We start from the raw sequence: 23222 nt of genomic DNA, 5'->3' as shown, positions 1-23222 counted from the left end.
TTAAAAGCTGTTGCGCATTTCATTTGAAATACAGCCAGTTCTGGACCCTCTGGCTTCCCATAACCCTTTTCTAGTTAATAAACAATCTACGGAGAAAATCAAAGTTGCAAATTAGTTTCATGCTTTGATTCGTATTTTAAGTGGGTCACTTGTTGCTTCCCCTAATTTCTTCCTGTTCTGGCTTTTAGGACAAGTCATTTCCTGATGGCTGTAAAGAAACTGCTACCCCAGGTGTTCACTCATCACTTGTCATAACTGACTGCTTAGGGAGCAGGTTAGGCCAGTCTTCTATATACCAATGCTAAAGGAAAAATAAAAATTTATGTCCATAGATCCTGGCTGTGGTTCCAGACTTTTTGGTCTCAGGAACCCCTTTACTCCCTTAAAATTTACTGAGGACCCCCAAGGAGCATTTACCTTTCAGGGCTATATGGGTTGATACCTGTCATTAAAAACTGAACTGTTTTTAAGACAAAAAAGTACACATTCCACGTGCTACAGAGCAGTGATGTGTCATGTAGCCTCTGGAAGACATGGTAAACTTGTGAGCAAATGAAAGTGAGTAAGGCAAATAACAAATGTCGTTGGAAAAATAGTTTAGACTTCTGGACTTCTTGAAAGTCTTGTGGACTTCTGGGGGGGTCTCTGGGTCACTTTTTGAGAATCACTGAAGTACACTGTTACGTGAATTACGCTTTTCTGAAGATGAGGAATGGGGTTGGAAAAGACCCACAGTAGCTTAATCCTTGAGTTCTCCCCATGTTTTCTTTACATTACGGGCTCATACACTTAAAATAATTACTCCTGCCACCACCCCAGCCCACACATACATACTAGATTTTCCTGTGACTGTCCACTTTTTCAGTCTCTGGCAATGATGCTCAACACTGGCTGCAGAACCACTTGGAGAGCCTTGAATACTGTTGCCCAGACACCATCCAGACCAACTGGATCAGAATCTTTGGGACATAAACAGAGCTTTTTGAGCTCCCCCCAAGTGATTCTAACCAGTCAGCGATGAGAACCAGTGGCCTGTGGGGATCATATGATACAAAGAAGGGAAAGGGATGAAGAGCTGGGAATCTCTGCTAGAGAGAAAAAGAAAAGAAAAAAAAGAATTCCCTGAATGTAGACTGTCACCTTGTGACTCCTGTGCCTAAGTCACCCACATTACCACTTAACCCCCCAAATAACTAATCTTGAGAAAAGTTTGCAAATGCAACCATTGAGCGTTGTATTAGTAGTCCCCTCACTGGGGAAATCTGGGACTTAGATACAAACACAGAGAACCCTTTAGTGTGCACCAGAGTCACCTAGAGAGCTGATTATCGAGCCCACCTGCTCCCCTCCAAGTTTCTGACAGAGCAGGTCTGAAGGAGCCTAAGACGGTGCATTTCTCAGTTCTCTGGTGATGCATGTCCTGCCAGTCGAGGACCAGACTTCGAGGCTCGCTGCAGAAATCACCAAAGGTCTAGGGGAAATGAGCTCAGTTGCCACCAACCGACAGAAGTCAGGAAGCCTTTGCCCAGATGCTTCAGTTCTGCCATAGCCCTGCTGAATTTTTTAGCTTGATGTGAAACTGTCACCTCACAAATTGAAGGACTACATGTAGCCAGGCTCCAGCCTGAAGAGCGCTGTTGGAGCCAGCGTCTCAAGGAATAGGGGTATCACTTCGGAGTTTTGGTATTTTGAATGTTGTAAGCTAGGTTCTATCCCTGAATCTGTCATAAGCTAATAGTGTGACTCTGAGCAAGTGTCTTTTAACACGTAAAAATCCTCAAGGTCCTACAACAGTGTCTAGTTTCCCCTGAGAAGCCACTGGGTCTTAGGAAAATGAGAGCCACCTGGTGGTGAGTACTGAAATACTTTTCATAACATTGTGAGGTCATACCATTTGTAAATTCATTCAGCTCATTACTGGGTAGCTGCTAGACGCCACGTATTGTACTAGGTGTAGAAAATTTGGTCCATGGTCCAAATGGAACTTACAGTGTTGTCTAGAGAAAGAAGAAGTTTTTAGGAGGAGCTAAGTTACATTGGACTGAGGTATATTTAGGATTCAAACATGGTTTATGTGACTCCAGGTCTCCAGGGGGCTAGGATGCACTGCACTTCAAATTTAGTAGATGAATCTCCCTCCTCAGTAAAATTGCTCTGTGCAGTCTCAAATCCTGAGAAGCCACTTCCCCAGACCCGCATGATGGAAGTGGGCTCAGAGGTGGACAGAGGAAGGAAGGAGTGGGAGAATTCACTCAGAACCCTGGTCTGCATTCTCATCATAGTTAGGATTTGGGAGGGGCAAGGTCCCATTGCAGGGGCGTGTACTCCAAGCTCATGCAGCCAGTGAGCCCTAGCACTGGGCTCCGACCAGGTCCCATACGTGCTCCTTCTCCTCTTCCACGCTTCCCTCAAAAGAGGTGATGAAGAGGTTCCTAATGAGATCTGAGTAAGCCAGTCTCCCTAGCTAATAACCAGACCTCAATCCAAGCAATAGAGAATTTGATCTGCAGCATAATTCCTGGCCCTGGCATTTACTCCTCATAAGAGACAGCACCATTGAAACTGTAAAAGAACATACTCTCCACGCAAGAGGTAACTTCTCTTTGACTTCCACGGTGCTTTGTGTAGACCTCTTAGAGGGCCAAATGAAGGTCTCCAAACTGGTTGGTGGCAAGACTGAACACACATCTAAATCAGTTCTCTGATCTGCTACACCACACCGCCACAGAAAGAACACTCCTATGCTAAGAGCCTAAGATGACACGTGATAAATCCACAGGTGGATTTTTGCAGATGGCTTCTGCAAAAAGGCAGTTAGATATAGAAATTGTCACACTCATTAATGTTTTCAGGATATAGATCCTGAGAACAAAATTTGAATTAGTTCCCCAAGTTAAAAAAAAAAAAAAAGAAAAGCATGCTGATTTGATTCATTTGTATCAAGAAAGAAAATGCTAGTCTTCTATCAGGGTGAACAGCTTAGGATACTCAACTCAATCATAAGTACCACGCCCTCTATATGTTAAAATCATGTCCTTGCCAGAACATAAATGGTTAAAGTCACATCGCGGGAGTGGACTGGAAAGGTGCTCAATATGAAATCAGTGACATAGAGCAATGTGGACCTGAAAATAGCTCCTTTTATGTCATTTTGTATTCTCCCTAACCTAGGTGTCAAACCAAGAAAGAGCCAAGTTAGTAAGAATGAGCTTAGTGGTCCATTTATTCAACTATAGATCAGGATTCCCAAGGGCAGTTTATAGAACAGAAGTTGGAGGCGGGGGATGCACTGAGGCTTTCGAGCCTGTGGGTACAGGACTGGCCAAGACACAACCATCACACGGGCTGCCCCATCTTCTCACCTTCAGGACTCTGCCGGGATGCTCTCCCTAAATGTTCCACCCTCAAAACTGTCGTCCTTGGCTTCATTTATTTGGTACCCCTCATAAGTGGTAGGCATCTTTTTAGCGTGTTATGATCTCCAAACTTTCTTTCATTATAAAAATTAATGAATACTCATTTTAACAAATGTGAACAGAAGAGAATCACCATAAAGAAACAAAAATTGAATGTGCTATTTCTCCAAATCCATGCCTTAAAGGTAAGTTGTTAAATACTTTAGCATACATCCTTTTGAAATCTTTTCATAACATTTAAAATCTCAACAGTATTAAATGGCCATCACATTTGTGCATATATTGATTTATACTGAAAAAAATGTTGTATTAGCTCAATAGGTTTAAGAAGGAATCCATGTTAGTACACTGATGGCTATCAATATTCCATGGTATCTTCTAACATACATATCTTATTATTAAGCTGTGCCACAGAGCGAACCACTCTTATGCAGAAATTGAAAAGTAATTTAATTTTCATTATTTTAGGTTCCATTCAATCAGGCACAGGCAAATACATCTTCTCTGGTAGTAAAACAAAACACTGCCAGCCTCCAGATTTTAGAGACAAATGTCTTTATTTCATGAGCTCTAATAAACAGACCATTTCCTGGTTATGTTTCATAGATAATTTCATAGATCCAATAGTGTGCATTTCCCTTTCAGGCAAACAACTTGCAAATAAAATTAATAATCCAGTTGCCCCCAGCTTTTGTGTTAAGAGACTATTGCTCAGTTTAGGAATAAGAAAATTTGTTGGCTTTTTTCAGTTTGTTATATAACCTACAGTGAATTCTGTCTGTCTGTACATTAAAAAATTTATACCTACATCTAGCTGCTTCTGATCGTGAAGCTTTTCTGTGAAGCTCTGAGTTCACAGAATACACAGTGTCCCTTATAATGCACAGTTCAGAACAGAAAGGTAAGTTCCTCACTCCCTAGTATAAATAACATGAAAAGGGAGGGCATGTTTGCTTTCTGCTATTCTTCCTCAGAACCTGTCTTCTGGAGGAAGGAGAGCTGTTGTCAGCAAAGTGGAATGTTCTAGCCCAGCAGCTGCTGATTTCCTGGCAGTGAAAACCCAGCTGGTGACATCACTCAGGCAAGTGACTCATCGGGGAAGTGGGGTCTCAGTTGTCTGCTCATCTGACACCACACCTTATCTGGTGGGGCTGCCGGCTCTCTTTTGAATACAAGTGCTCAACTTTCCCCAAACTTTATCAACTCAAGGTTTTCTTTTTGTGGACAAGAAACAGTTTATGGAGAATTCTGAATTTTGGGGGGTTTTGTTAAGGTGTTTATACACTGTACCTACCACTTGGCCTTCAAAGGCCACACTTTGATGGGGCTGGCTCTTCTATTTTCCCTAGAAGCTGCTCTGATCCACCCTCTAAGGGCCAGGCCTGTCATGGATGCTAACATGAGTTCTAGAGCAGGGCCGGAGGCATCCTTTGGTCCTTAAGCCCAACAGTGTGCCTTTCCGCATGCCCATTATGCCCACAGATCTGCTCTTCCCAGGATTCAGTCACCAGGAAGTGTCATGTTTTCACTGTACTAACTTTGAATCAAGGAGCACATTTAACCTATTCTCAGCCAAGACGGTGCTCCAGCATTGTTAGATTTCAGTAACTATTAACAGATGGCTGACAAAGGGGATGTTCCCAGTCCAACTCTCCAGACTGATCCAGGCTCCCAAAAGAAGAGCTGAACTCTCCATAATTGGCAAGTGTCACCGCCCTCTGCTAGAACCATTTTGTGGCATTACAAACTTACTTGTGGCCAAAGAGTGGCAGCAGTTAAGACAGTATGACTATTCTGCCATGGCAGTTTCTGGATCCTTTATTTGGGTCCTGGGGATTCTGAATATTATCAAGGTAAAAGCAAATCACACATGTATAAGAAATAGAAGAAAGTAATACAAATGGTCCATAGTTATATGAAAACATGTTCAATCTCATCTATAACAAGAGAAGTGCGAATTTAAACTATACCAAGATACCATTTCTCATCTACCAAATGAGGAGAAAAAAAAAAAGCCAACAGTCTGACAACAAACGCCAGTTTTGTGGGTAAACAGACACATTCGTATACTGCTGTGGGAATACATAATCACCTGTGAAACCATTTGGCAAAACCTAGCAAAATTACCTAAGAAGCTACCCTTTGATCTGGCAATCCCACTTCTAGGAATCTACCCAAAAGATATGCCGGCAACAATGTGACAAACGTACAGCAGCGGCGACCCTGGGCCATCCTGCGCCCTGTACCAAAGGTCTGCAAGGTGACTCCTTTTGGCTACTGCATTTATGTTTGTTATTCATCTTGACCAAACGTCTGTATTGAACTATTATACACTGTAATCCTAACTTTTCCCTTTATAGCAAGCTGAGGAACTTTTTATTTGGAATAACAAAAGAATTTCATTGTATTTTTGGCTTTTCACTGACTACAAGTCATATTTGAGAAGCCTCAAAATATTGTTTAAAAAGAAATTATAGGCAGGTGATTTTTAAAGTAAACAGATGTTGGCATTCTATACACTATTTTACATCTTGCTTTTTTCTTTAACTTTTAACAGATAATGTTTACATATTTCAAAATCGAAACTATAAAAAGGAAATTAAGAAGTCTTGTTCTTCAGTTCTTCCCCATCCACCCTCATCCTTCCCATGGGCAGCGTCTGCCCTGGACAGTCCCATTTGATCTGTTGTATCAGTGTCCCTCTTGTCCAAGATTTAGAATTTGCCAAGACTTTCATTTATTAAAGGTAGTATTTCTACTTTTATTCAAATAAGCAGAGATGAGTTTAGAGGACCCGTCGCCTGTCACGGTTTGTAAACAAAAACATTACATGCATTCTTGTAAACTATTCAGACAAGAACACAGAGCAGAATGAGAACATATTTTTTATTCTCATCCTTACTCTTTTTGGAGGTAGTTACTGTCAGCAGCCTGATGTCAAGCCTTTAAGTCCCCTTCCTGTGCATTCACAGAGGGACAGTCATATCTACCACCTCGAGTTTATCTAGCTAACTATAAACTGAATTATACTATATGCATTATTCTGCAATTTGATTTTTTTTCACTGAACAGTTTATATTGGAGATCTTAGTGTATTTAAGTCAAGCTCGTTCATTTTAACAGGCTGCATAATGTTCCATAATATGGATATACTAAAAAGCATTTAATCATTCCCAGATCTCAATTTCACTGGGAATAAATTTGAAGGGTCTGAAAATGGCATAACAAGATGAATATGCTTAGAAACATTACAGTACAAAAGATTTACCAAGTTTGGAAGCTCACGTGTGCAAAAGTATGTCTGTATCTGTGTAGCTTTCAAGGTAGGAGATAGAACCAGACAGAACGGAAGTCCAATCCCATTCTGTCATCTGCCAGCCATGTGACTTGAAATCATTCACATAACCTTTCCGAATCTGTTTTCTCGTCTATAAAATGAGGATAAGAGTCTACTTGGCACTTTGTTATAAGGATTAAAAAGCACGTATAGGAAGTACTTAACACAATGCCTAACACATTGTAGGCTCTCAAAGTTTAAGGATGAATGAGCTTAAACCGTTGAAAAATGTAGTCAGCTGTTCCATTATCACATTATTTCTATATTTTATTTCTCCCGCTTGAAAAACTGCAGTTTTTTTAAACACCTTTTTACATAACGGTATTTATAAAGCTGACACATAGCCAAAGACAATTTAGAAAATACCCCAAAAAATTTAAAACCCAAAACTCATCACCCTAAATATTTCATTGTTAAATGTTGACCAACTTCCTGGCAATCCATTTTCTATGTGAATGAATGAAGAAAAGCAAATCTGCTTTAGATTCCAGCACCACTTGTTGAAGACTATGCTCTGCCCATTACATTGTCTTTACATCCTTGTCAAATACCAGCTGACCGTAGACAGACTCCCATCTATTCCACTGATCAATGTTTATCCTTACGCCAGTACCACACCATCTTGATTACTGTAGCTTTGGAGGAAGTTTTGAAATCGTGAAGTGAATACTTCAACTTTAATCTCTTTCAAGACTATTTTGGCTATTCTTGCTCTCTTATATTTCCATATGAATTTTAGGATGGTTCTGTCAATGTCTACAAAGAAGCCAGCTGAGATTCTGGTTAGATCTTCCTTTCATCAATGTTTGGAACTTTTCAGAGTATGTCTTGTGCTGCTTTTGTGAAATTTATTCCCAAGTACTTTATTCTTTTAGTTGCCATTATAAATAGAAGTGCTTTTCAGTTGATTCATTGCTAGTGTATGGAATACTTATATTGTACATTCATCTCGTAGCCTGCAAGACTGCCACACTTCTTTGTTTGCTTCAATCATTTTGTGGATTCCTTAAGATTTTCCATATACAAAATCATGTCATCTGCAAAGAAATAGTTCCACTCTTTTCCTTTCCTAACTGGATGCTTTTTATTTCCTTTTGTTGCCTAATGGCCCTTACTAGAAGCTCCAGTATAGTGCTGAATAAAGGTGGCAAGAGTAGACATCTTTACCCTCCCTCAACAGAGGACTGGCTGCTGGCTGGGCGTCCATAAAGTGCTCGGTGGTTCTTACAAAAAAAAAAAAAAAAAGAGAGAGAGAGAGACATCTTTGTCTTGTTCCTGATCTTGAGAGTGAGTATTCAGTCTTTTACCATTAAATATATTAGCTGTGGGTTTTTCAGATGACCTGTATCAGGTTAAAGAAGTTCCCTTCTAATCCTAGCTGTTGACTGTTTTGATGAGTGTTGTTTTGTCAAATGCTTTTTCTGCCTCCATTGAGATGATCAAGTGGTTTTTGTCCTTATTCTAGTAAGATGGCACCTTGCATTGAATTATAAAGAATATTGGCCTGTGGGTGTTGTTGTTAATCTTTGTCTCATTTTGACATCAGAGTAATACTGGCATTATATAATGGGGAAGTGTTCCCTATTTTTTTCAAGAGTTTGTGATGGATTGGTATTAATTCTTTTTTAAACATTTGCTAGAAGTCAACAGTGAAGGCTGGGATCTTCTTTGTAGGAAGACTTTTAATCACTAATTCAATTTCTTTACTTGTCATAGGTCTATCCAGACTTTCTACTTTTTTTAGTCAGTTTCAGTAATTTATATCTTTCTAGCAATTTGCCCATTTCATCTAAGTTATTTAATTTGCTGGCAGTTGGTCAAAAGTATTCCCTGAGTGGGAAGGGTATAGCTTGGTGGTAGAGTGCATGCCTAGCATGCCCAAGGTCCTGGGTTCAATCCTCAGTACTTCCATTAAATCAATCAATCAATCAATCAAACCTAATTACCTCCCCCGCCTCCCACCAAAAAAGCAAAACGAAAGTATTCCCTGAAAGTCCTTTTTATTTCTATAATGTCAGTAGTGACTTCCCCTCTTTAACTTCTTAGTAATTTTATTTTTTTTCTTGTTCAGTCTAGCTAAAGATTTGTCCATTTTGTTGACCTTTAGTTGACCAACTTTTGGTTTCATTTTTTTTTATTGTTTCATTTATTTTTCTCTCTAATCTTTATTATTTTCTTCCTTCTGCTTTTTGTTTGCTCTTTTTTGTCTTACTGTTTAGGTAAGAAATGCATGTACATTATACAAATTCAAGATGACCCACAGTTTTTGTAAGGAAGCTATTTTCCTGTAAAAACATTTGTTGCCCCTTTGCTTTACTTTGGATTTGCTTCAGCGTAATCCAGTTAGGGGAGGGGCAGATGTAAATGTGAATATAAAATAAAAATGGCCATGAGTTGATGATCATTACAGTTGTGTGAAGGGTACATCTGATTCATTGTACTATTTTCTTTATTTTGTGTATGTTTAAGAATTTCCATAATACAAAGTTAGAAACATATTTTCATGGGCTTATCAGTCAAGGTCATCCAGGTTACAGAAAACACACCAGCTATTTGAACAGAGAGAACTAACAAAGTATTATTAACTGGAAATAAAGTTGTTAACTGCTGAAGGGTAAAAAGAGATCTCTAAGATGTACAGAGGTCAACAAATACCTGGAAGAAACAAAAGGAAAACCTTAGCAACCTAGAAGGACCCTGTGGAGCTAGAAAGAACTCAGAACTCTGAGGAAGAAGCTGGCTGGTGCTGGTGAAGGGGGAGGGAGCACGGGGGCTGGTTTTGCACGTTTTAGAAAAGCTAATTGAGCTGTTCCTACCAAAGGAACTGCTGCTGCTGCCAGAGTAAAGGAGTACTGCCTGGGTGGTGATGCTCAGAGGAACAGAAGGCAGACAGAAAGGAGTAAGTCCCTTACCCCTCCTCCAGTCTTGCAATTCCCACTAGTGCTCCCTTACTGGCAAAGCCTATCAGGGAAGCAGAAGGCCAAGCAAACATGTTTGCAGACTCCCAGGCTCAGCAGCACAAAGCTGAATGCAGGTGCCTGACTGACCTCGTTAGAACCAGGCAGGTTCTGGCTCATGGAAATAGCTGCCTGGCCACATGGATTTGGCCTAAACCTCCAGGGATGTTTGGAAAAGAAAAGGGAAAAAAAAAAAAAAAAAAAAGGAGGAGGAGGAGGAGAAGAATTTGACTGTCCTTTACTAGAGTGACCAAAAGAAAATTTCTATCTCTTAAAGACTTTATAATATTTTGGAGAGTACTGCAGTGTTAAAAGGGAATTTAACACTGAACACAGGGATTAAAAACTCCTTGAATCTATGTAATCATTAAGGCTGTCCTCTCTAAAGGCTAAAATATAAAATACTTTTACTATCCAGACAACACTGATTGCTTATGCAGAGGTAAAATGAGTAACTGTGGCAGGGGTGGGAAGACCTTTTCACTGAAATTTTATACATGTGTATATATTGCTCAATCAAAAATTGGCTAAGTTTTACAGAGAAAAGCCATTGGCAGGGGGAGGGTAGAGTGGGTACTTAGAATGCATGAGGTCCTGGGTTCAATCCCCAGTACCTCTACAAAAAAAATATAAATAAGTAAACCCCTGGCAAAAAAAAAAGTTTACTACGATTCCACAGTAACACTCTTGGCAACATTACTATGAGAAAATGAAGGCTGCCTGCTGAAAAGGGGTTTAATTTTGGGTTATGCAGCTCCTTTTGGCCAAGTATAATTCCTGGGAAAAGATTACTGAGCAATGATCAGTCAACACTCTCGGAAGCCAAGGGAGTAAGTGCCTCAGTTTCGAAATGGGCTTTGGAATTACGCACAACTTATACTCTACCAGTGGTTCTCAAATTTTAGTGTGCACCAGAACCCCTGAAGGGCTTCATGCACCCCATCTCTAGTTTCTGAATCAGTAGGTGTGGGTTGGGGGTCAGATTCTGCATTTCTAACCAGTTCCAGGTGGTGCTGGTGCTGCTGTCTAAGGACCACACTTTGAGAACCATTACACTGTTATCTTACTGGGTTAAATCCAGCAAGGCTTAATAATTTGCTAATTCTGGTAGTTTATCATTTATAGATGTTAATACCTAAAAGACCTGGGTTAGACATGCTCCTTATGCTCATACTGCCTTCTTGGCAACCCTAATTCACTGGAAACTAGACTTTATTCACTAACACACTTGCTTTATAAAATTAATAGGCAGTTTTTCTGTTTACAGATGCCAGAAAATTTCCATCCATTTTTCCTTCAGTCTGTGGCCCTCAATATGTTTCTTTCATCTCTAAAGAGGATACACAAATCAGTAAAGGGATTACTGTCATTTGTGATGAGAACTAGTTTCTTTCAACCTGACTCCATTTGCATCAGAATCTGAATCAATGACATGAAGGCTGATGGGTAGAGAGTAGTGAGAAAATAAACTTCCTGTTAAGGAAAGAAGTTAACACTTATTGGATACTGATTACATGCTAGGTACAGTGCTAAGTACTTTCTCATACATCACTGAATTAATGATGTATGAGAATGAATTGAATTAATGAGGTATGAATTAATGATGTGTGAGAACTAATGAATTAATGATGTATGAGAAAGTACTCAAAACCTGTAAAACAGGCATTGCTATTTTCAGTTTTACAAATGACAAAACAGATTATTTTTTTTAAATGGAGATACTGGGGACTGAACCCAGGACCTCCTATATGCTAAGCACGCACTCTGCCACTGAGCTATACCCTCCCCCACAACAGATAATATTAAATCCCTCACTATTACCTCCCCCTGCATTAAAAAAAAAATCCCTCACTGAGATCATACAACTAGTAAGTGAAGGAGTCTAGATTCAAACTCAAGTCTTTCTACAGACCACACTGCCTATCTAAGTGGCTTAAAAATTAGTATTCTTTCTTTTCATTCGCCAAGTGACATTTACAGGATACTAGGTACTGCATCAAGAAAAGAGTGACACCCTAAAAAGAAAGTTCTGTGCACCAAAGGAGACCAACACAATTCAGCATGATAAAGACTGATGACAGCAGAATACACTGGGTGCTAAAGAGCACTTAATCCAAATCAGGGATGTCAAGGAAGACACGCTGAAGAAAGTGATATCTGTGTTGATCCTAAAAGGATGATTAAAAGTTAGCCAGAGAGAAGCGGAGATGAAGGACTGTTTCAAGCAAAGGCAAAAGCAGGCAACGTGGAGTTTCAGTGTGGTAGGGAGAAGCAACAAAACACGAAATAAGCAGGGGCCAGGAAAATGTAGGGCTTTCTACACCATGATAAGGATTTGGATTTTGTTCTAGTCAATGAGGTTAAAGGAAAATATAATAAGATTTGTATTTTAGAAGGAGCAGAGGGTGGACTGAAGAAAGAGGATAGGAAATTAGTTAACAGATTTTTGCATTAATCCAGGAGAAAAATGACAGAGGCTAAAGTGAATCAGTGGCAATGCACATGGAAAAAAAAAAAAAAAAGCCAGATTTGCTATTCAGGAAACAGAAGGATCTAGTCAGAACTGCAGCAGCCACACTAGCCTGCTCTAAGTCCCTTCTTACAAATCCTTCTCACTTCAAGAGCCTTTATATTTGCTTTCTTCGTGCAATTGCACTCTGCTAAATTACACCCTATCTAAATTACATTCCCTCTGCTTCTCTCTCAAAGCACCCTTTTCTTTTCCTTCTATGTACATTTACTTCTTTACTATCTGATCCCTGCTGTAAAGGGCAGTGACGACAGGGACAGGTCTACTTTGCCAACCTCTGAAACCCCAGTACCTAGCACGGTGCTTCCAAACAGTAGGTACTAGGTGATTTGTGGAAGGTGAACTCACAGGTGGCTGCTCTGGCAGACTTGTAATGCCATTCACTAAGGGCAGAAACACAAAAGGAGGGGCAGCGATAAGCAATAGACATTGTTAATGACTATCGCTTACTGAATTAACTCCTAACTCTTCTACCTAGCTTTCAGCTTTTCCGTTTATCTGGGCACACTGCTCCAAGCCTGCAATTTCACTGGCCCCTCCTTCCTCACGCTCGTCTACACTTTCACTTGTATTTTTCCAAACTTAAATAGAAGTTCATCCGCTTCCTTTCCTCCAATTACTCAAGTTACATTTCCTCAAAGACTCGGAGTCCCCCATGTTGCTTCCTCCGTGTCAGAAGTAAGAGAATTCACACTTTGGGACAGGATCTGCCCACCTGGTGATACTTCTGAAATGCCAGCCTGGGAAAATCCCGCCAGAACGAAATCTCCGCGGGGACGGTTGGCTCCCCGCACCCGAAATGCTGCCCGGAGCGGCCAAAGCATGAAACTGTGAAAAGAAGCAAAGGTTTCATTAAACCTGCAACGAGTGAGAACTAGCCCCGAGCTCGGGCCCGGGCCCCGGCGACAACCGGGCCTGCACGCCCCCTGCGGCCGGCCGGTGGAGCGGCCGTGGGCAGAACCCCCCTCCTCCTCCCCTTCGCGCCCGTCCCTCAACTTGGCAGCGGGCGCCGGGACGCTGACCCCATTTCCGAGATTCTCTCCCTTTTCGCTGGGCGTCCCCACGGCTAACCTAACGCCAGCGGAAGACGCCGAAGGGAAGGGCCGCCAGGCCTGGGAACAGTGCCCGCCGCAGAGCGAGTCCCGGCTAGCACGGAGAAATCCTCGGAATCTGTGAAAAGCCACCAGCAGAAGCGACAGCGATAGCTGTTTCCTTCCCAAACCACCTGAGAGCGGTCGCGGAGAAAGGGCGGGAAACCCAGCACAGCCTCCAATCTTTCCATCCATTGGCTAAACTCGCTATCGTTCCTCGCGGCCCGCCTCCTTTGCTCGCGGGCGATGTTCTTATTGGCCGACTTCCGCCAGCTGTCCGCTATCCTTGGTCAGTCCCTCGGTTCATCAGGCTCGAGCCTTGGCGATAGGCGAAGAGCGGCGCTTGGCCCCGCCCCGGGTCGCGCACAGGCGCGCCTGTGTTGGGGCCGGAGGCCCCGCCTCCGAGTGCCGTGTGCAAAAACAAACAGCCGTTAGAGAGGAGGTGCCGGGGGGGCGGGGTCGGGCTAGAAGGAGGCGCACGATTGGGCGGCTGCAGGGGTTCAAATGAGCAAAGCGAGCGGGCATTGGCCGAGGCGGCGTGAGGCGGGCCTCGGTTATTGTCCCGACTCCGGAGGCAGCGGCGGCAGTGGTGGCAGCGGTCGGTGCTGCGAGAGCGGCAGCGGCGGCGGCGGCGGCTCGGCGGGACCGAGGGCGGGAGCGGCCGAGACCATGGTGAGAGCTGCGGGGCGGCCGGGCGGCGGTGGCCGGGCGGGGCCGCTACCTGTTGAGGCGGCCGGGGTCAGGCGGCGATGGACGTCAGGCGGGCGGGCGTCAGGCGGCGACGACGACGACGACGGCGGGGCGGGCGTCAGGCGGCGGGGCTGCCGGCGGTCCCGGCTTCGCCAGCTGGGGCGCTGGCGCGAATCGAGATGAGAGGGCCGAGGAGGGGGCGGCCCTGAGCCGCGCAACCCTCGCGGCAGCGCAGCACCTCCGCAGCTCCTGCGACCGACTCTGAGTCCTGAACTGTGCGTGGTTCTGTGCTGAGATGCAGAGCTCCGTAGGAAAAGTGCGGCTTTGGGGGAACGGGAGTGCAGAGAACTTGGCCCATTGTGAAGTTGAGAGAAGGCGCTGAAGGCTGGCCGTGCCCCGCGCGGGAGTGAGGTAGCGACGAGCGGTGTCCGCCCGAGCGCCCTCCGGAGACAGCCGTGCCGGGTGCCGAACCACAAACAGAAATTGTGGTTATTGTGACGTTCGCAAGTCTTAGAACTGAGATCGACCTTCTGGGAGGTTGCACCCGGTCTCTGTAACTTGCAGTGTGAAGTTAACTTGGGGTGGCTTAACCGAAGCACTAACACAAGCGGACTCAGGCACAGATTACATCTACCCTGTAACTGTTTTGCTCGAGATGTCACTCATTTAATCTCTAGCGACACGCCATATACTGGCTGTCCCTGTACCAGTAGCTAAAAATACAGACAATTTGGCATAAGCTAAAAATACTGGAGGCATTGAGTTGTCATTCTTGTTTTGAAAAATTTGAACTTAAGGGGAATTGAGTTTGTGTCTGTTAAATTGGTATGAAAGTATCTTGGTATCCAGTTTTCAATTTTTTCTCAATGAAATGTACTCTGGCTGGCTCCACAGGCATGTTTTCTACCAAGATGCTTAATGCTAATTCAGTTCTTAGAATAAAGGTTTATAGAGCTTGTATTTTGTTTCTCAGTTATCAAACGTATTAAAATGGACAAAGTTGGAAGGGTGTATACAGAGTTTGAGGCGCTTATGAAAAGAAAGTAATTATTCACTTACTGTACAGTTTTATATTTATACAACTTTGATACTGTAACAGTTTGTTTCTGTTAAGTATAATAAATTTATCTGAAGTCTCCAAGCCTTGCAAATAGTCATTAAACTTACTGGGTTTTTAAAAACTGATTTCATGTCTACTTTCTTAAAAAGCAAATAGGTTAAAGCCGCAAATATGATGGATTTGAAACAGCAAGGATAAAATTGACAGTAAATTGGGAAGCCTGAGGAGTTTTGCAGTTGGTAGCCTTTAATTGGTAACTACTACTTATTTTGTAATTCAATCAAATAGCGATTATAATTTTATACTCATGCACCAGTTGAGAGGTTTTTAAATGTTTTACATTAGGGCAAATAGAGCTGAAAAGATTTATTTGAAGAATAAATGAGAATATATTGTGACTTGAACTGACCTCAAATCAAGAACTTAGGGGATATCTTTTTCTTGTATAGCAGTATGGTCAGAAATTATTAAAATATATGAGGAGGCATTCTGGTAGAAATCTAGAGATTCTCAATTCTCTCTGTTAAACTAAAATTAATCTCTCGTTAAATTATTAAATGTAAGAAAGAGGTATTAATTAGTTATAGCTTTTTTTTTCCTTCTAATACCTGCCAAGGCCTTTTTTTCCCCCATGTGGTTTTGGGAAATAAACATTAAATCAGCTGAGACATACAGTTGGTGGGGGAGGTTGCTATACATCGTTGATTTTTTTTAGCTTAAAAAGTATCTTAAGGAAAGCAGAACAAGGAGGCTATGGCATTTCAAAGCTTACCCTCTATTTCAAAAATACAGACCCTCAAACAGCTAGCCAATCCTGTAAACTGATTTCTTAAATATTCTTTAACAGAGAAGAAATAATAGACTTAAATAGTAAAATCAAACAGTCCAAAAGAGAATATTGGTTTCCCTTTAAAGTCAGATATTTAGTATTCCCTCCCTAGAGGCAAATAACTTTTCTAACCTATCGTGTGACCTTCTAGAAATGTATGTGTACACATACTCTACAATACCTCATTTTTACATAAGCAAAATCTCACAGCTATGTACTGTGAGTTGCTCTCTATCAACACATATCTGTAAGTCATTTGTTGAAATGGCTGCGTAATATTCCATTGCATTTCTGTACTATGTTCCAACTGTGACCATTCAGGTTATTTTAGAAATATTTCATTTAAATCAGTAGAGTAGTATTTGTTTAACCCCTTTAGAATAAGTTTGACCTTTTTTTGGCGGGGGATAAAATACACAACAATTTACCATTTTTACCATTTTGTCATTTTTAAGAGTACAATTCGGTGGCGTTAAGTACATTAACATTGTTATGAAACCATCACTGCCAGTCATTTCCAGAACTTTTTCATCTTCCCAGACTGAAACTCTGTACCCATTAAACGGTAATTCTGCATTCCACCCTCTTCCCCAGCCTCTGGTAACCACCATTCTGCTTTCTGTTCTTATGATTTTGACGAGGTACCTCATGTAAGTGGGATCATACATTATTTGTCCTTTTGTGACAGACTTACTTCACTTAGCATAATGTCTTCAAGGTTTATCCATGTTGTAGTCTGTATTGGAATTTCTTTTTTTAGCTGAATACTATTCCAGTATATATATATACCACAATTTTGTTTATTTATTCATCTGTCATGTCGGTGGATATTTAGATTGTTTCTTCCTTTTAGCTATTATTTATAATGCTGCTATGAATATGAATGTACAGAATTTCTTTTTGAGTCCCTGTTCTTGTTCCTTGGGTATGTATCTAGAAGTGGAATTGCCAGATCATGTGGTAATTCTGTGTTTAATTTTTTGAGGTTTTTTTAAAATTTTTTTAAAGAAGGGTTTTTTTTCTCCCAGAAGAGCTAAGTTTTGAATATTTCTACAGAATGATAGAGGTTGACATTTTAAAAAATCATTTTATTATAAAGTATTTCTGACGTAAAAGTTACAGTGACTTGAAGATTCTTCAGTCTGAAATTTGAAAAATTGGCTAAGTATTCAAGGTTTGATGTCGTTTTTATATAAAGTAATAAATGGTGCTCTAACACATGTGTACTTAAAATTGAGGAAGGTGATCACCTAGATTTTTTAACTACCTAAAGTAAAACTAGAATGAATTTTGTTTCCTAAATATTTTTGAAATAGCATTTTCAATTCTTCATCTGGAACTTTTTTTCATCTAGGCTGGAGGCAAAGCTGGAAAGGACAGTGGGAAGGCCAAGGCTAAGGCAGTGTCTCGCTCACAGAGAGCTGGGCTACAGGTAAAACATATCCGTGCTGTGGTAATTCATTATTATTTTCTTTACTGTTGTAATTCATGACTCACAGATGTTTCTTTAAGTACAAAAATATAGTAGTACTACTGGCCTTTAATAATGAGATTAATTGGTCAAAATATAAATCAATATAGCAACTACCTTTTAGTTTGTATTCTCTTCTAAGTGAGGACAAGTTATGAAAATATCTTAAATGAATTTGGTAATTTTGCTCTTAAAATCTGCTATTTCTAGATTATACTTATGTTCATGGTTCTTTTATCAATTATATTGAAGTGAGTATGCTGTGATTTTTAGTTTGAAAAAGGTGTTTGTAGTGTTACATTAACTTTCAGGATGAGATAGAATCTTGGGTAGAACAGTGAAGTGTCCACTAGTCCTCTGAATATTTTCACGGTACCTTCAGTTATAGACTGAGTGATACACTCAAAACACTAAATAGTTTCAAACTTAATATATTGGAATTGTTGAATTGTTGCGACTTCAAGAATTATTCTCTACATATGAGAGATACTTTTTAAACAGGAAAGTTTTAAGGCCAGACTATAAGGTTTGAATTTTTATCCTCTTGGCAGTGATGAGCCGTTGAAAATTTTTGAGCAAGAAGATGACATGATCCAAGTGGTACTCAAGGTGGGGGTGGTGAGAACATACACTTGATGGGTACATTCTGTATTTTAGAGCACCGTGCAGATCTCAATTAGAATTTATTTGAAGTGGGAGATAGAAGACAGATACAGGCTCTTGCAGTGCTTTAGGGATAAGGTAATACATATTTGAACCAGAGTGGGATGGAAAGGAATAGAAGTCACCCAAAAAATGAGAAGAGTGGTATAGGGCTGAGAGGAAGGTCAAAGGGAAATTTCTCTAAGGCTTAGAACCTAAGGGGCTGAGGAGTTTGTAGTAGGGGCAGGTTATGAAATAATGAATTTAAATGGCGTCATTTTGAAGTTCCACCAAAACACCCATGTGAAAATGTCCAAAAGGTACAGATTGAAGTTCCGCTTCTCAAGGATTGTGATTGAAAGAATTACAAATTTAAGATCATTTAACTTAAAACTGGTAGTTTGTACTGTGGCTGAGTTTCCGAAGTAGAGCATGAGAAAGGAACAAAAGGACTTTGGTGGACCCCTCACCGTATTTGACATGGTATTTCAGTCAAAGAAGGAAAAGAGGTCAGAGTTAGCATTAGAACTCCGTGTGATCGCTGCAACCCATGAAGAAATGGTTTTTGAGGTCCTCTGTGTCAGACAACATGCCAGTCACTGAGGATGGAAAAAGGAGTGAGGCATGGATCCTGGTCCTAGAGAGCATACAGTTAGGGAAGGAATGTAAACAAAACAGGTGTGCTTTTTCTCCTTAAGCATGCAACCTAGAATTGGCTATTTGATTTGGTAATTGAAATATTACTGCTGGCCTTTGAGAATTGTGTTTAACAGAAGGCAAGTTTGGATTGGGAGAAAATGGATGACAAGAAAATAGGGATTTCAGAGTTTGCTTTTAAATTTTGCCTTTGGAAAGGAGGTGTCTAGACTAAGTGGACGCAGTTGCTGTATATGTGCAGAGACATTTTCAGTGAGGTGTGCAGAAGGAAGTGGGCCAGTGAAAAGGAAGTAATTGGATCTATTGAAATGTTGAAGCAGTAACAGGGCTCCGTGAGAACGTTGTGGGTGGGAGTTTTCAAAGACACAGACAAGTGGGATTAGGATACTTTGGAAATGAGTAAGGACGTATTCTCAGAAAGTGGAAAGAAAGTCACAGTGACATTTTAGTCTTGGTTTTCTTAGCTATCAGGTCACCTCTTGAAACTGAGGAAAGAAGAGTGAAATTGGGGTCTAAAGAAGGTGGTAGAGGTTTAAAGTCACATGAGCCTACTATGTGAAGAAATTAACTGCATAGGAATATGGTTATTTTAACTTTTATTCTCTCCTCATGATGCGTAAAAGCAGGCACGAAGATTTGGGGCTGATTACTAGGATATAAAACACAGCCCTAAGAACTGTTAATTGCCAAATAGGTTTGACTTCTAATATGTGTGACCAAATTTTTTATTTCATAGTTTACTTATGTTATCCAGCCTTTGATTACATTCAGTAGTGTGATGTTAAGACTTCAATGCCTCCCATTTGGATGGTCTCTTCCAGTTTCCTGTGGGCCGCATCCACAGACATTTGAAGACTCGCACCACGAGCCACGGAAGGGTGGGTGCCACTGCTGCAGTGTACAGTGCTGCAATCCTGGAGTACCTCACGGCTGAGGTTAGTGGAGGAAGTGTTACATACGGGAGTCCTGGAGGTGTCCTAGACAGAAACAGCTGAAACCCATGGAATATAGGTTTGAAGCAAAAAAGACACGTGCATGTTGGTTTCTTTTAATAGCAGTTTTAGATGCATCATATCAGGCTGTTTACCTGGTACCAGTGTCAAATAGAACTTTCGTGTACTCGTTTTAAAAGTTAAGTAGGGGTCAACATCCATATTTTTAAGTGACTTGACAAAAATGAGTGTAAAATAATTTAAATACTGTACTACTAATTCAGCAAACTCTGAGGTATGTATATAACCAATAGGTGATACTTGTGAAGTTACAGCATAACTCTTAGTTAATGAAGATTTGAATTGAGGTAAAGTTTTGCCAGTGTGATGATACTTTTTTTTTTTAATCACAAATATATTATGATGATATGAAATTTGGTAAAAGACCTAGTCCATCCTTCTGGTTCTCTGCATGGTTGTATGCATAAAGTGCTGTATCTTTCTTAGTTTGACATTTCAGGAAGAGAAGTTAATTGGGCAAGAGTTCTTAATTCTTAAGTTATGGACCACCACTTCTCTATCACAGTCCCTCCTAAGGAAAACAAATGAGAAGGTGCAAAACTCCTTCAGCTACATTCAAAGCCAGGGAGTAATTTGAGTAGCAAGCAAGTCAAGTGATGGAGATAGCCAACCTAGGAGAAACAAGGAGAAGGTTGTTACTAAGGAAAGATAAGGTTGGAAGCTAGGTTGAAAGATTTGGGTTTAACCTGTATGTTAATTATCACTACTGTCATTTCATTAACCTTACCAAGTCATTTCTTATCCAGTTGGAGATTTAACATTGATAGTTGAAACTTCACTGTATTACAACCCAGGGATTTTACACTGGTATTATTTTTTGTGTTGCTACCAGTTGAGAAGCACTTTTCCCTTCTCCTTTATCACCAGTTTTTATTTGTTTAGCTGCAGACTTTTCAGAAATGTATGCATTTTGTTCACTCATGTGGAGGCATAGGCTTCTGACTCAGAATGTTCCAAGTCCCATCTAAACTCCCATTTTCTTTATTCTTAGGAACTTTGATTACAATTTTTTAGGTAAAGATTAAACAACAAACATGTATATAAGCAGTCAGTATGTGTTTTCCGGATATTTAACTTTGGGATTTTAGTCATTAATAGAGGTAAAGGAAATACTGAAATCTAAGGTCGGGGTAATGACTTTTCAGCATTGGCCTCATGCTAGCATCATTTGGGTTGCTTTCAAAAGATGCTACTAGTGCCAGGTCTCACCCCAGGCCAGTCAGAGTCCTAGGGGAGAATGGAGTAGGGTACTGGTGGTTTTTAAAGCATGCTGATTGCTTCGGATGTGCACCAAGGCTTCCTATCACTCTGTTTTAGTGAGGAGGCTCTGTGGAGTTATTTTTGTATTACTTCCATCAAAGGTTTTATAATGCCAGTACAGTCTATGGAAGCACCAGATTTAAAAAATTAAAACCCACAGTTTTATAGCCATGTAGAACTTTGAAATTCCTCAAGTTGAAAGTTTCCAATATAGAATACAGGACTTCTAGCTTATTGCCTATAGATTATACGGCCCATAATGTTTAAAACTCTGAATAGGAAATTACTTTAATTGTATTTTACAACTTTTCTACTAGTGCTGAGAAATAAATTCCAGATGTTAAGGGCTATGAAAAAAATAGACTACATGGGTATATTAAAATATGTTATTTTTCTAGATTTTCACATGTAGAATCTTGACTAAGGGACAGTATTATCGCTTGTCCCTATTTCTTTCTGTAGAAGTGGATTTTTGCTCAAGTTTCTTGTTCTCTTACAGAGAATGAATATAAAAGGGCCAAATGACGTAATGAGTTCTATAAAAGCATTATAGAAAATTGAAAAAAAATTCTTGTTTATATACATATCTCGTGTGTTTTATGTGTAGATACTATAGTAATTACAAGTCTAAACTGAATCCTTAAACCCTTCACGCTTTGTTTGACGTGTTACCTCATGGATGCTTTGTAGGTGCTGGAGCTGGCAGGTAATGCTTCCAAGGATCTCAAAGTTAAGCGGATCACTCCTCGCCACTTGCAGCTTGCCATCCGTGGTGATGAAGAGTTGGATTCTCTTATCAAGGCTACCATAGCTGGGGGTGGTGTGTATTATTTCCTCTTCAGCTTATATTGTTACTGGCCTTTATAACCAATACATACTTCAGATCAGTGATCCAGTGCATTTGTATAGCCAACTAGAAAACATAGAAACTTAAATTCCAAAAGTGTTGTCTGTTACAGTTCTAGACTTCTTTTCATTATGATCTGAATAACAATTTCTTCTCCTTGTAGCTGTATACAATACTACTTTTATTTTAGTAAGTTCTTTGTCTAAATTTCACGTATGAGACTTAAAACCTGGTGTTTAATATATTTCCCATATACTTTAAAATGTATTTGAAAAATTATTAAGAAACTAGTCGCTTAATACGATGCTGTAAGTCAGGGGTGAGGTAATTGAATGAGTCACGATCACTGAGGGTGAGATATATATTGGTGGTTCCTAATTCCTTTTTGATCACATTTGGAGAACCTCTTGAAAGCTGTGGTTGGTTACTCTCCTCAAAAAAAGCACATAAAGTCACACCATTTTACATACAGTTTTAGAGTTGGGTTCTCAGACCCCAAGACAGGACCCCTTTGTATAGATATTTTAACAGGAAGATTTCATTCTTTGTATAATTGCTGTTTTTGGTTGAGGCCCTGAAGTGGTAAAATATAGCCAGCCTAAATTTTTTTTTGTTTTACTTAATACTGTTTCTTTTCATTTGATTCTAGGTGTGATCCCTCACATCCACAAGTCTCTGATTGGAAAGAAGGGACAGCAGAAAACTGCTTAGAGAGTTGATTTAACCAACCCTCTTCCTCCCTGTCATTGTACTGTAACTGGGACAGAAGAAATAATGGGGATATGTGGAATTTTTAAAACAGTTAAATGGGAAAGCATAGACAATTACTGTAGACATGATAAGAGAAACATTTGTACGTTCTTAGACTCAAAGTTTGATAAAAGTACCTTTTCATGTGGCAACAGTTGTGTGTTGATTGGCTAGGTTTCTCCATGTGTTTTATACAAAAATGGAATTGATAAACCATTTTTTAAAAAAAATAATAATTTGTCTCAAAACTGTTCTATTTGTGTTGCACTGGAAATATTTTGCTCCTACTTGGAAATTTTTAAAATTTCTTATTGGCTATACAGAAAAATCTTAAGACGGAAATTGGGAATCTATACTTTTATCATGATTGATACCATATTATATTGAAACAAAAAAAAAGAAACTGAGATGCTATCTGTAGTATGCACCATTATTTTACATACCACTAGAGAAAGAAAAACTGCCCATTAAGTGATAATGCCATCAATTATGAGATGCATCCCAATTTCAGAGATGTTAGAATATGAAAACGTGCATTTAGAATAGGATAGTGGAATTAATCGAATTACTTACTGAGCACTTACTCTCTGGCAGGCCCTGTGCTAAGTGCTTTACTGATGAAGAAATTTTATTATCTCCACTTCAAAGATGTGGAACCTGAGGCTCACAGAA

General features: G+C 40.2%; 1 protein-coding gene and 1 long non-coding RNA gene across 2 annotated transcripts; one reads left to right on the top strand and one right to left on the bottom strand.

Moving 5' to 3' along the window:
* Positions 1-12218: 12218 nt before the first annotated feature.
* On the bottom strand, positions 12219-13645 carry LOC116153936 (uncharacterized). Its single transcript, XR_004137707.2, has 2 exons — positions 13312-13645; positions 12219-13068 (listed from the first exon to the last, which is right to left on the bottom strand). It is a non-coding gene; the product is annotated as an uncharacterized LOC116153936 (long non-coding RNA).
* Positions 13646-13820: 175 nt separating this feature from the next.
* Positions 13821-22803, top strand: LOC105095708 (histone H2A.V). Its single transcript, XM_031454582.2, has 5 exons — positions 13821-14003; positions 17265-17342; positions 19502-19615; positions 21644-21773; positions 22450-22803. The coding sequence occupies exons 1-5, from the start codon at positions 13836-13838 to the stop codon at positions 22509-22511; spliced, it is 552 nt and encodes a 183-aa protein (XP_031310442.2). The 5' UTR covers positions 13821-13835; the 3' UTR covers positions 22512-22803.
* The last annotated feature ends 419 nt before the right edge of the window (positions 22804-23222 follow it).

This window comes from Camelus dromedarius, chromosome 7 (genome assembly GCF_036321535.1).
Source record: "Camelus dromedarius isolate mCamDro1 chromosome 7, mCamDro1.pat, whole genome shotgun sequence".
Taxonomy (NCBI): Eukaryota; Metazoa; Chordata; class Mammalia; order Artiodactyla; family Camelidae; genus Camelus; species Camelus dromedarius.
This window is presented reverse-complemented; position numbering and strand designations above follow the sequence as displayed.

What these genes read in the sequence shown, in the direction of transcription:
- LOC105095708 (XM_031454582.2), top strand. Translation starts at nt 13,836, where the DNA reads ATGAGCAAAGCGAGCGGGCATTGGCCGAGGCGGCGTGAGGCGGGCCTC. An exon ending in CGGGAGCGGCCGAGACCATG is followed by an intron (nt 14,004 to 17,264) that starts GTGAGAGCTGCG and finishes TTTTTCATCTAG; the next exon opens with GCTGGAGGCAAAGCTGGAAA. An exon ending in TGGAGTACCTCACGGCTGAG is followed by an intron (nt 19,616 to 21,643) that starts GTTAGTGGAGGA and finishes GATGCTTTGTAG; the next exon opens with GTGCTGGAGCTGGCAGGTAA.